The 13,289-nt window shown below is 45.1% G+C and overlaps 1 protein-coding gene across 2 annotated transcripts in view; it reads right to left on the minus strand.

Annotated features, from left to right (window-relative positions):
• Positions 1 to 319: 319 nt before the first annotated feature.
• Positions 320 to 13,289, minus strand: part of LOC126564351 (sodium- and chloride-dependent GABA transporter 1-like) — a 37,869-nt gene continuing 24,899 nt past the window's right edge. The window contains exons 2-8 of one of the 2 annotated variants that reach the window (XM_050221372.1): positions 2,026 to 2,329; positions 1,844 to 1,945; positions 1,592 to 1,775; positions 1,242 to 1,509; positions 1,068 to 1,171; positions 611 to 980; positions 320 to 538 (exon numbers count right to left, since the gene is read on the minus strand). In XM_050221372.1, coding sequence (XP_050077329.1) covers positions 320 to 538; positions 611 to 980; positions 1,068 to 1,171; positions 1,242 to 1,509; positions 1,592 to 1,775; positions 1,844 to 1,945; positions 2,026 to 2,317 — 1,539 coding nt within the window. In that variant the 5' untranslated portion in view covers positions 2,318 to 2,329. Of the gene's footprint in view, positions 539 to 610; positions 981 to 1,067; positions 1,172 to 1,241; positions 1,510 to 1,591; positions 1,776 to 1,843; positions 1,946 to 2,025; positions 2,676 to 13,289 lie in introns of those variants that run through there. The other variant, XM_050221371.1, reaches the window with a different exon arrangement.

Below are 13,289 nucleotides of genomic sequence, written 5' to 3' on the forward strand. Positions count from 1 at the left end.
TGCGTTGCATACTCAAAACAATTTGGTTAATAAAATCGTTATAAGAATTTATTTAAAACTAAGAAATTTCTACATCATATTGATTCCAGATAGATATCTAGACATCAATTCCTTTAAGCTCTATCCTCCAGTCCTTCCAATAGCAATCTGTAAAAGAAATGATAATACCTTTCCCCATTTGAAGTCCCCATCATTTACCTTTCATCGTTCGTCGAAGTTTCCCGGATGGATACCTGTAAATTCTCACTCACTCGTTCCTCATTCACTCATACTCAAGACAAGGCGTTACAACGACATGTATACTACCTGCACCACCAGGCTACCGAATACTTACGACACAGATGGCAGGAGTAGTGATGACCCAACAGAACTTCCACCACGACAGTGGATAGTAGCCGATCATGTCCTTGATGCCGTCGTAGAAACGGTCCACACCGTAAGCCCACGAGATCGACACACACTCGAAGAACATCAGGAACAGCAGACAGAAGCCACTCACCGCGTACGAGTCAAGAATTTGGAACACATACATACCGCCCTAGGGGAAATCAGAAAATCATCATGACGTCAACTTTCGATTCACTTAGACTTTCTCAAGTGCTTAATGTACCTCCGTAATACAGGTTAAACCAACCAGATAGCTGATCATACACACGATAGCGATGAAAATTTCCTTACGCTTGCGCAGCAGATGTGGCCACTCGTCAATCACCGCCGTAATGAAGCCTTCCATCGTGCAGAACTGTGAGTCGAGACCGATCAGCAGCAGCATGAAGAAGAACAAGCACGACCAGAGCGGTGCACCCGGTAGCTGTAGGACGGCCGATGGGTAGGCCAAGAACGCTAGACCTGGCCCGGACGCGGCCACTTCGGCCACTGGACGCTGTTGTTCGTGTGCCATGAATCCGACGACGGAGAAGATCACAAACCCGGCAAACATGCTGGTACTCGAGTTGACGGTACACACAATCAGGGCATCTCTGTTGTGTTGAACATTGAATCAAAATCGATTAAAACATGCGGGACTAATAGAAACGCTTAATGAAGGTTGTTTGTATGTGACGTACTTGTACACATTGTTGTTAAATTTGTTGTAACTGCCGAGTGCGACCAATGTTCCGAGACCGAGACCGTACGAGAAGAAGATCTGTGTGACTGCATCAATCCATACCTGCGAGCATAAGATATGAATTGCTGGAAAATGCCAAGCTGTTACGTCATGCACCTCAACAGTTACGTACCTCCGATTCGGCAAGCTTCGATAAATTGGGACTGACGTAGAACTTGATGCCTTCAAACGCACCGGGAAGTGTGATGCCACGGATCAGCAGGATGGTTAGCAGGAAGTACGGAAACAGGGCAGTAAAGTACACGACCTTGCCAGTCCACTTGACACCCTTCCAGATACAGAAGTAGCACAAGATCCACACCAGCAGCAGCGTTCCGGCCAGCTCCCAGCGAATCGATCCGACCTGATCAATGCCGCTCGAGATCATCAGTGTTCGGCGTCTACACGTCATACCGAACGAAAGCCCCGAATGATCGTTTATTAGCAAGAAGGAAGCATTTTTGACGAAAGATCCGAACTTACTCCCAAAACTCCTTCACCGGATCGGCCAAATCGCTCATGGACACATTGTTCGAGTTAAGCGAGCAAATCTTGGTGAGCGTACCGTTCACGCCGAGCGTTTCCCAGCACAGCAGGTCCTTGCGATCGTACGGATTGACGCAGTTGATCGAGTTCCACGCATTGTCACACGTTCGCCAAGGTACATCTGCTCGAATGAATTGTAATGCACATGAGATGGACTGACAAACTAACAAGGATTACTACTATCCCTACCTGCTCGCAACGACATGAAGAAGTAGAATATGGCCCACGCTAGGATGACAATGTAGTACACGTTCATCCAACAGGACATCACTGCCGCTGCATATCCAATACCTTAGAGTTTATCAAAGCAAAACAAAAAGGTCCAATAAATGACTATATGCAAATTCATCAACAAAAATCACACCTCCTACCTTTAAAAATGGGCGCAATCTTAAACACACCCAGCCCACCGATCGTCAGCATCTGTCCGAGTGCCAACTCCATGAAGAACATCGGTATGCCGGCCAGAAAGAGTGTGACAAAGTACGGTATCAAAAACGCGCCACCACCATTCTTGTAGCACAGGTACGGGAAGCGCCACACATTGCCCAACCCGATCGCCAACCCGACGACCGACAGGATAAAGTCCAACTTTGAACCCCATGATCCACGCTCCGGGAGGTTTTTGTCCGCTTTCGACACCTGCTTTGTGCTTTGCGACATTGCGACGGCCGGCTGTTGATGATGTTCGTCCCGAGACTTTGACGTTGGCTGCTCGGACTCCTTACCGGTGATGGCGACTAGCTCGACGGAACCTGCCGATGGCGCACTCGTTACCTCGATACGTACACCGACCGTTCCCGTCTCCACGTGTTGGGGCTGTTGCTGCTGCGGATGCTCCTGTTGTTCTTCCTGTTCCTGTGGCTGCGGCTCTTGCTGCTGCTGCTGCTGCTGCTCCTGCTGCTCGTTCAGACCGTCCAGTGTGTTATCTAAACATTCAACCGTCGCCGCGGTGCGCTCTGTCATAATATTGATGGAATTGCTCGCTGCTGCGACGACTGCGCTGGTCGTCGTTGGTTGGAACCGGTGTCACGCAGAGAAAAGAAAAATCAGGAAGGATCGGGTACCTTTACCAGGAAGGTGGTAGTAAGGTGGAACGTAAAAAGAAACATTAAGTTAGTGAAGCTTTAAATAGGATCATTTTAAAATAAGAGAGAGAAACATTTAGCTAAATTGTAGTCCGCTGGGGTGTGTTGAGTTGTTCGTGTTCTTTGGAAGCAGTGGGATGTTTTAGACGTCTGGTGATCTGTGAAGCAGAACGGCAAAGAGACAAAAGAGAGAACCTTTTAAAATAAAATACAATTCAAACATCTACAGACAGTCTATTTCATCAATCTCACATCCAACTCGGACATGCAACTGACCCATCAACTGTCATTAGGCGAGGCTCCTGCCTGGAACCTGATGGACGTTTTGATCGGGCAACAAACTTTCAGCGCTCTAACTCACTATGCTGCCTCTAACTATGCAAACCGTACCGAAGCGTTCTATCAATCAGTCTCGTGACTCTTTTCACGCCCCGGTGTCGAGTGAGTGTCTTTTCGAATTTCCTTAAATTCCAAGCGACATCATACAACGACCATCGCCTGCCATCCATCGTTGCAACAGCTCTGAAATGAAGATGATAAAGCTCTCCCCGTCCGTCGTTTCGTTCGTTAACTGGTGTGTGTGTGTGTGTGTATGCCACACACATGTCCTGGCTAGATATTCCTTCCCGGGGTGTCACACGATGTGACACATACGACGAGATGCCTCGATTGATGAAATCGTTTGCCACCAGCTGTCGATGACAGTCAGTGCTGCACATAAATCATATTCATCCCAGGGCATATGGGAGCTGGGTACGGTGCAAGGTACCCATACACCACGCCACCTGCTTCGACCAGGGTGACCAGACCATGAGCACGAGCTGTGCCAACCAGCCCCGTCTTTAATCATTTGCCGAAAGGATTCGAAAGGATGCCTCCTGCCGGTACAGGGAATGCTGATGGGTGTGCCACTGTCGAATGCTTCGGAACAAAACAAGGGAGGTAAACAACCCTGCGGCAAGAGGGAGGGGGGGGGTTGTTGAGGAATCACGGGAGGAAAAACAATCAGCGTAGATTTTCCCTTTAATTTCCTCGGGGAAATTTGCACGCTTTCGCAAGACCCGCTGCCAAGGATGCACGGGTAAGGGCATCATGCAAGATTCATTCCATCGTTCGAAGCGTTCGACGTTCGTACCGTTGAAGGTACGTGTTTCCGATCGTTCCGGGCGCTTTTCTTTGAGTGCCACACGCGGCGCAAGCAAACAGCAAAATCCCACGTCCATCGAAATCCAGCCATCAGGATCATTATAATTTACGGCATGTACTGCTGACTACTTCTCTTGGCTGGTGTGATTGAGGGAAGCACAATGGCGGGGTTTTCGTTTTTTTGTGGTCGGGTGCGGGGCCGGATAACATTGCTTTCCGTTTCGAGTTGTGTGTTTTTGGAATACAAAGTGTGTGTAGTTTTAGTTTAACTTTAACTTTCTCCATTACTTTACTGTTAATGAAGCGGAAAATATATTTTATGCCCCGTCAAAACACTACATTATAGGAGAGAATATTAAGAGACATATTCATCCTGTCCCAAAAGCACAAACTTACTTTAATCTACCAGTGAACCAGAAAAATAGTGAGGGTCCGCCCTGCTGCTGTTCCCCCTACCAGAAGCCATCATTTGATGCTTTATGAAACGTGGTCGCCCAGAATTGATTGAGAGATGAGCACAATGAAACTGTGCGCAAAACGGGAAAGCTCAGCTAGCAGTAATCCGCACTACAAACTGGATATAGCGGCGTAAAAAATAGGAAAATAGGACGGAAAATAAAAAAAAAAGGCGTACAAAAAACAAACGGAACAGAGAAAACGATGGACCCGGAGTCATTGAAACGCAAAAACAATGCAGCATAAAACCACAATCAGCGCGCAACAAACAGGCGAATGAATAAATAGAGTTTCGGAATGAGCATACAAAAGCCGAAAGAAAATCTCGCTCTCGGTGCTTTCCCCCCCCCCCCCCATCCATTGGAACAGTTGCTTTTTTTGTTGCCCCGACCCAGCAGGGCGCTAGATGAAACTTTTTCCATCCCCATGGCCGGTGGGTGTGTGTGTGTGCACAAACTCACCGTGAAATGCGAATAATCATGATAATAATCAGAGAAAATTCGCAACACTACCCGGATTTATACAGAGATTTGTGCGGACGTGCCGTCACCGTGGTTCTGTGGTGTCGGTGCGCGCACGTACCAAGGTAACCCGGTACCGGAAGAAAAGGGGCCCGTGATTTATCAATGCGCTCACCCTACACACTCTACATCCTAGGATGATGATGGGTACCTCGGCCCAGGGAGAAAGAGAAAGATTGAGTTGGAATTCCGTGGAAAACTCGTCGTGGCATTTTTCGTTAAGGGGGGGGTTGAAGTTGCTTGTTGACTCGTTGCACTCGTTTGCGTCAGGCATTTTTTTTCTGCGCTTGCCTGCACATTACATTGAAATGAACGCTTTGTGCATGATGAGGCACAAAATTGCATTCTGAAGAACGTTCTGTCAGTCAACAGGTAGCGAGAGCATAAAGGGGGGGGGGGGGGGGGGGGGGGGCTTTTAGGATTTTCTCTCCATATAAAATACATTATTTTACATTCTTGTGTCTCATTTTTGCGACAGGAACCATAGCTTTACATCTAGACAATCAAGACACGCACAACGCGCAAAACGTTCATTTGTCACCAACTACGCTTGTCCAGAGGACTCGTCCACAAAAACAAAAGACACCACAGTGGAAATATCGGAAATTAAAAACTTATCCCCTTTGGGGGTAAAAAAAGGGCGGCCCTTCACACAGAGGGAGAACTCTTGTTTGTGTCCCTCATCGTCCGGAGGATTTTCCGAATGGTTTTGTTTGCTGCTTTGTTTTCTCCACACTCATCTCCGTGGTGAGGTTTTGTGTATCCTTGTATTTTCAACGTTTCGCGTTCCTTCCTTCTCTCCCGTTCACCCGGAACACTTTCCCGAACACAATGCATAATGCGAAAGCGATGCAAAGGATAACGCGCGGAACAATCTGGTACGAACAGCAGCTTCAGCCAGGAGGCCGGAAATGGAAAACCCAGCACACCAGTACTTTGCATTTTGTCAGGACAGTCTATCGGACAATGGTAGATCGCCCACTGGAAGCCAAAACCCTAGCAGGAACCATAAAATTATCTGGAAATAAAAGAAAGAATAAATTTCTCCAATTGGGCCAGACATTTGGGAAGGACTTTGTGGTGGGCTAACCAAGGTACGAGATGGCGGTTGACTGTAGCCAACTGACGTATTACAACATTGCTGCCGGTTCGCAGCAACTATTGTTGTAATTCCCATCGAAGGGGATAATTTCAGCCAGAGCTAGAGAGATTTCGACGGGACGTTTTAATTTCTTCGCCAAAGCATGATGGTGGTTCGGAGGATTCGTTGTGCATCATCTGTTCTATTCTACAGGCGTACTGCCTGTTGAATGTAAGCGATTATTTGTGGAATGTTTGGTTGAAGTAACGTGCTAGAGAAGCAAAAAAGCCTAAATCAATAGACGACGTAAAAACAATGCTCAGACGAAAGCATTCAAAGGGTGTCTCTAGAGGCCAATGATGGTAATGATTGGGGTGGCGTTTAATTAGCATTTGAGAATGTTCGATGGAGTTTTGTAGTTATTTCTTCTTCACAGTTACTTGGGCTTTATGCATCTAAACAATTCTAGCCGATAGAACATCAATCATCTCACTTATACGCTTTCCCTTACAAGGACTATTCCCGTCAAAGTTTCTTCTATAGCGCGGGTATCAATCGTTGATAGACAGTGTGCATAGAAGATGATGATGTGCTACCCAATCGATAACTAACCTCGAAAAATTCCACCGATAGTGGTTCCAAACACTCCAAGCATCCTTACCGCGCGGGTTCGGTTCATTCCAATCAATACCGGACGATTCTCCTATGTCCGAACTTACTGCATATCTTCCGCTGCCAACATTCCAATTCAACCAGCACAGAATTGGAACCTTCTACTTCAACAACGCTCTCTCTCTCTCTCTCTCTCTCTCTCTCGCTCTCTCTGTCTCTCACACACAAACAAACCAAAGATCCCTACAGCTTCACTCAAATAAACTTCAAAAAACCGACACAAAAGGGTTAACCCACAACCACGAGAAGAGACGGTTCGAATTTGGCCACGAGAAACATCCCATCCAGAACCATCATTCCTTACCGTCATCGCCATTCGGCAAAATTGTAGCCATTCCGTCCGCCTCCTGCACTTTCCTGGTGCAGCTTGTGAGTGCCAAGGTTCGCTGAGCAGGTTGCATTCCAGCGTTCGGCCAAGAAGAAGTAATAAGTTGCGAATGCTGCATATTTCGTTGATGATAAATTTTATCATCCTACCATCCCTTTGGCCCTGTGCAACACAACTGCAAAGACAGCAGCCACTTCTGCGAGGGAGTTGGCCCGTCGTACTTAGAAGCATCCGGGTCGGATCCGTTGCATTGTTCCCGTGATGCACGACGGTACTAGTACTCCACCTGCAACGCGTCGTCTCGTGTTTTCTGCCCATTACTAAGGTGAATTGAAGAGAGAATTCTAGCCTTTTTTGTTCGTAAAATCTATAAACTACTTTAAATACTCTATTTCTAATTTTACAACATTGGAAGAAGCATTGAGCTCCTCCTGTCTCTCATGGGATAAACTTCTGATGCTGGTACTACATTTCCTGGCCCAACTTTTCGGCCGTAAAGCTGATGGAAACTTTTCATCCTTCCCACAGCGGAGGCACACCGATACAAACGCGAAGAAGTTCCGGTCGGGTAATCCGTTAGGTTTGCGAGACTCGGCAACGTTTATCTTGCTGTGCAGCAACCACCAACCAAAAACTTCCACTTCCTTGCATTTCCGGATATGTGTGTGTGTGTTTGTGTGTGTTCTCCCGAATAGAATGTACTGTGCGGCAGACAATCGTACACGGTGTGCTGGGCTTGCCTTGGCATCTTCCGCAGCAATAGGAATGGCAAGAGAAAAATAGCGATCTCGCGGTCTCCACTTGACTGTTACACTATAATAACGCGCGCTCGTAATACTCGCCCACTCTCCCATCCGAAGGACCTTCGTCGATCCTCGCGAAACCCGCCCCAAGACGGATTGCATCAAAATCATCCGGCGTTGTGAATCGGAACGGATTTACCGTCACCGACCAACGTCTCTTCTCTCTCGCGTGCCCCCTTTTTATCACAGCAGAGTGCATTCGGGTTGCTTTTTCTGCGAGGCATCGGGCGGTTGAGTACGCTTTTATTACACGAAGCACACATTCACAAGAAGTACATTCGGCTAGAGTTTATGCGTGTAAGATTCGAATAGGTTTTTTTTTTGTTGGACGGATAGAGCTCCACACATAAGCGTGGCATGTGAAAACATATCACCATAACCGCCCTGCAAAAGCGTACGACACTGCAGTGGAGGAGGGGCAAGAAAAACTTGCATCACGCGAAGAAAAGCTCCCAAGAATGGCATCGTACCGTAGAAGCAATGAAGAGATCTTGTGCCGTAGTAACCGAACGTCAGCCGTTTACCGCAACCGAGCAGGCAACTGCAAATTCCGGGAGGATGAATTTGAGTGTAATAAATGTCTTTTTCCTTCACGTTAGCTTTCTAGCTGCAGCGGCAAGAAGCAGTCAAATACCCGGCAAATTTCCTGCACAGTTAAGCGCACCCATTCTCCTCTCCAGCGACTGGACGGTGTGTGTGTGTGTGTGTGTGCGTGACCATAAATCATAAATTCTCCAAAGAGACATTGATAAAACACTCCGTAGCTTTCACTTATATCCCTCCTTGCTTTCAATGTTTAATACCGAATACCTCCAACTAAACTTTTATACCCCAAAAACTAACTCTCTGCATATCTTCCTGCCAGTGCTTGTGGTCGGTAGAACGAGATGAATCACTGCCAGAGCAAATGCGGCTGGCTGGTAAAATCACATCTGCTACGCCAGTTCCAGAAGTGCAATGACCCAACACATCCTTTTGCTCCTTTCTCCTTTTTATCATTCCGCTTCTTCCAGGTGGGTGTCGAGTTGTGCGGGACTAGAAAATTACGTCCGTCTGAGTGGTGCACAGAAATGGCTGCGAAAAAGGACACGAAGAGCTCGATACTGGAGGTTTTGACGGATTCGATCGCGGTTGGTACTAGGGTACAAGACAGACCATCCCAGCTGCCCACACACGACCATCCAGCAATTGAACATTGTGTGTTCCTTCGCAGATGTCAACCGGCAGACGCGTGCTTGCCGCCTGCTGGGTCTTTTTACGGCTAATAGACAGCTGCCGGTATTGCATCATAGCGAGATCCCGTCAGGGTTTTTGAGGTGCGTTCAAAAAAACTGCAGCATTTTTGGGACAACGTATGACAAACCTATGCTCCTTGTTCTCAGCTGTCAATAGTTGTAACATTTTTTGTAGTGTTACAACCGTATCAATCAGTTTGGATTTCGTGTATTGTTCGTGTCATGCTTCAGCTGTCTTTTCATCATGCCAGGTAGATTCTATCGATATTGATCCTTTTTCACGCCGTTTCTCCCGTTACCCGCCAGGTAGATTCTTGTCATATAGATTAAGGCATAAAACTACACAGCGGAAACGTTAACATTTATCTAGCTTTAAGATACTTAAAACGGAAACAAATATTGTATTTGAACTAGTTTTGCAGTTTGTCTACTTGGTTTGAAATATTCCCAACGCTTTCGACGGAAGTTGTCCTTTTTTCCTCCATTTTTAAGTACCTCGAATGTCCTCGAGTGTAAGTAGCAGAATGAAGTTAATAAATTAGCATGGTTGAATCGGAAATGATTTATTCAAATAGCGATAATTTCTCAACCACTTGGCACACAGCATCCCTATACGCACAAGCGGGAAATGGCACGTCAAACCATGGAGTATCCTTCCCTTTACCTGCGTGCGCCTGTGTTCCAAAGAACGGGTGTGTTTGGTGTGTTTGTGCGTATTTACCTAATTAACTGCCACTCAACCGTGCCAGTGCGAGCAGTGGAATTTGTCAAATTAAATGAACCGAAACTGAAGGCGGCACAGCGCGAAAAACGGCTACTGATTCGAAAGTATGTTAAACAATTTGCCCGTGACAGTAAAAATAATGTACTTCAGCACGCGCGGTCTGTGTCCACCATGCCAAATTCCACCCCAAAACGGTACGCATCACTCCGCACTTTGAAGAGTTCCGACGGCCCTGTGGCACCACAGAAATTATGATCAATTTCAATCAACACACAACACAACAAACTGACACACCGAAAACCGTGAAGACGGGGAAGAGAGTTGTTGGTGCCCTGTGGTGGCTTGGAGAGGATAAAATATTTCCACCTATATTGTGGGAGAGTGGAAAAAAAGGTGGATATGAAATGATAATCTGCAGATAAAATCAATTAAGTGCATTGCGGAGAAGTGCTTCGGATTTTTAATTCCATATCCATACCTGTCGTCATCGGTCCGCTCGATACCACGCGCACATCAGTGCCGCATAAAGTAGCAACAGCAGCAGCAGCAGCAGCAGCAGCAGCATAATTGAACCGATCTGCATTTTCACCATGGTTCTCACCAACATCGGTGGTTGGGTTGGGTCGGGCGGGTAGGTGGGAATGCGCGAGAGTACATTAACATTTTGTATCATAATAATTCGCTCAATCGCGAATACATTTCGTCAATCGAAACAGTCAAACCCGGTTGCTCCCACTTGCTGTTCTGTTGTCCATCATCCGAGAATTGGGGCACAGATTGGTTGGGAAACTCGTTAAAATTGTCGCAACTGCAGCTTCGATTGAATTTCCAAAATACTGCGGGTTTTACTTCTCTCCTTATTTTTTTTGTTTTGCTGTGTTGGCACTCGATGAGGCAACGGTTGGCCGTTGAGTGAGACGTGTCCCTCGGTTCGTTTAAGAGGGTATTGCTAGCCAAGAGCAGCCTCTAGAAGCATAAACTATAAACCAGAAACATAACCGCGCCATGATGACAAAGTATTTCATTGGTTATGGTGTGCGCCTGGTGAAGCAACAAGCAGAAGTGAACATTCGAGGCTGTGGTCTGTTTAAACGATTGGGACGATAGACCTGATAGGGTTGCTTGCCCACTTAACAGCCAGCTCCCCTTATCGTTGGTGTAGTTCGGTGTGATCGTCTGAGCGTTGAATTAGTGCGAGATAATATTTGAATATTTTGCTTTTGTTATTTGACAGGCGAACAGACAATCTAAATAAAGTAACAAGCGTTGATTTTTTTTTTTTTTTTTTGGTGAACACTAGAACTATCTATTTGATATGATGACGTTTGTGTCTCTACCACGACCATTCAAACTGAATTTTGACTACTCTGGCTTTTATTTAAACAATTTTCAAGATAATATTTAATTTAGTATGACGGCTGTACGCCGTATTGTCAATTTTCAAGATATGTCTAATATTTTAAAATATGTTAACTTAACTTGGTTTAATAAGTAACAATAAATCATATGTTCGATTATTGCTTAGTAAGTAATCATCACCCATTAATCTAACATTCAGAACGTCAAAGAATTATAATTATAATTTAATCCACGGCAATTGTTAAATGATAAGCGACATTCCTGGGATAAGGTAAATAAAAGGCAAATTAAAATTTTATATTTTTAATTTAATATTGAATCAACATTATATCGCAAGCGCGTCTATTCGCTATACATATTTACGCTGTTCATCGTTAACCAAAGCATTATTCAAAATGGCTGCCAATGGAGTAGCTCAACATCCATACTCGATGCTCCTTTTTTTAATTCAAAGAAATGATTCAGAATGCGTGTATAATAGTCATGTTTCAACACTGCCTCATACTTTTGAGGGGTTCCCAACACCCTGTCTGTGAGAAGGAAATAAAGTAAACAAGTTAAGATAGAAACGTAGTTGCAGAGCAGGATCCCCTGGAGTAGGTCAGCTCCTAGTAAGAAAACGATACCTGGACGACATCTAAAAATTCTACGGCGTTTTTAACACTCTCATCGTTGTGTTTAGCCTTAAACATAATTTTAGTTGAAAGGTATGGAGACAAATAAATGCTCCGGTAGTTCTAGTGTTGAGAAACAACCTGCAAAACATGCCGGCAAATTAATGTCCTATTACACCGACAGTCCTATACTCTTCGACTAGGATCCGATGTTTGATCTACCACCGTACTGCTCTTTCTTAGTTGAGCATATATTTTTAGCATAATGTTTTATTGAACTGTATAAAAGAAGCGCAATTCAAGTTCCCGCTTTTATTAATTTTAACTTTTCATTGTAAATTTTAAAGTCAATATTTATTACAGGTTAGAATGATCCACAAATAATCAAATAAGAATAAGATACATACGATCAAGACAAAAGTTTTCTTTTCGCGAACGCGCTCTAAGCAACATTAAATTTTGAAATAAAATCCGTATAGGTCTCACTGACATAACTTTACACGGTAACACACAAGCTAGCACGCGTTCGCTCACTGTGCGACTCCGCATATCTTATCAGCCTAACGAATCAAACCATTTTTATGTCACGCACCAGCATGGAATTATTTCACAACAAAAAAAAAAGGGGTAAAATAAACGATAAAATAACACTAAACACATTAACACGTAAAATAACACGATCTTGCTCACTTGCCCCTTGAAGAGATCTTGTTTCAGGATAGAGAATTGCATATGCTTTTTAGTTTTTATTTTGCCATATCTTTTCTTATTCACCGGTACCGGTCGCAACAAAGAAGGGTCTCGTTCTCGCCACGCTACGATTATCCCACGGTGGGTAAAGGTGACCCGGGCCCTTATCAGTTCTCCGTCCAGTTGTTAGAAAGCACACGGGGCGAAAGAATGATAAGGGTTCGAGTGCACCGGTGCATTTCCGATAAATGAAAACCGATTGACCAACCAACACACCGGTATGGTAGGCAGCGTTTAGCAGGGTTGGGACGCAGCAGGAAGGTGGTAGAGAGAGATTGTTGGGTTGGTGGTGTTGGTGGGTGACGCATTTAGCAGCGAACCGGCAGCTGTTACACTGCACGGCAGCAACGATAGCGATGTTGATGTTGAAAGGAACGTAAGGAACGGATGAGCTTTTTTTTTTTGGTGGACACTACACATTACACACTACACACAAGGTACACACACTACGATGGGAAAAGGGTGTTAGATGCTACGAGGAACCAAATATATTACTGGAGATGTTCAGCTTCTTCTCCGCGTGTCTTCTCCATTAGAATTCAACGGCGGGTAAAAATCACTGACACCGGATTGTGGAAGTTGGGAAATATTAACGGACGGAATTTGGATTTGATGCTTTTTTTTCTTAGCCTTAATTAAACATGTTTAAAGTGGAACAAAAATACAGGAAAAATACGGGATAGCTATGGATGAGGGACTGTGACTTCTGCTGCTGAGCTATTCATTATCAGGAAACACACCGCTTCGATTATATACACAGCAAAAAAAAATCCTAAGAGCACATAACTGTTGAAATTAGATTATTCGAGCGTTGAGTCACTTCCGGTAAACAGTCTACGATTGGTTCGTCCACAATTA

This window comes from Anopheles maculipalpis, chromosome 3RL, assembly GCF_943734695.1.
Source record: "Anopheles maculipalpis chromosome 3RL, idAnoMacuDA_375_x, whole genome shotgun sequence".
Lineage (NCBI taxonomy): Eukaryota > Metazoa > Arthropoda > Insecta > Diptera > Culicidae > Anopheles > Anopheles maculipalpis.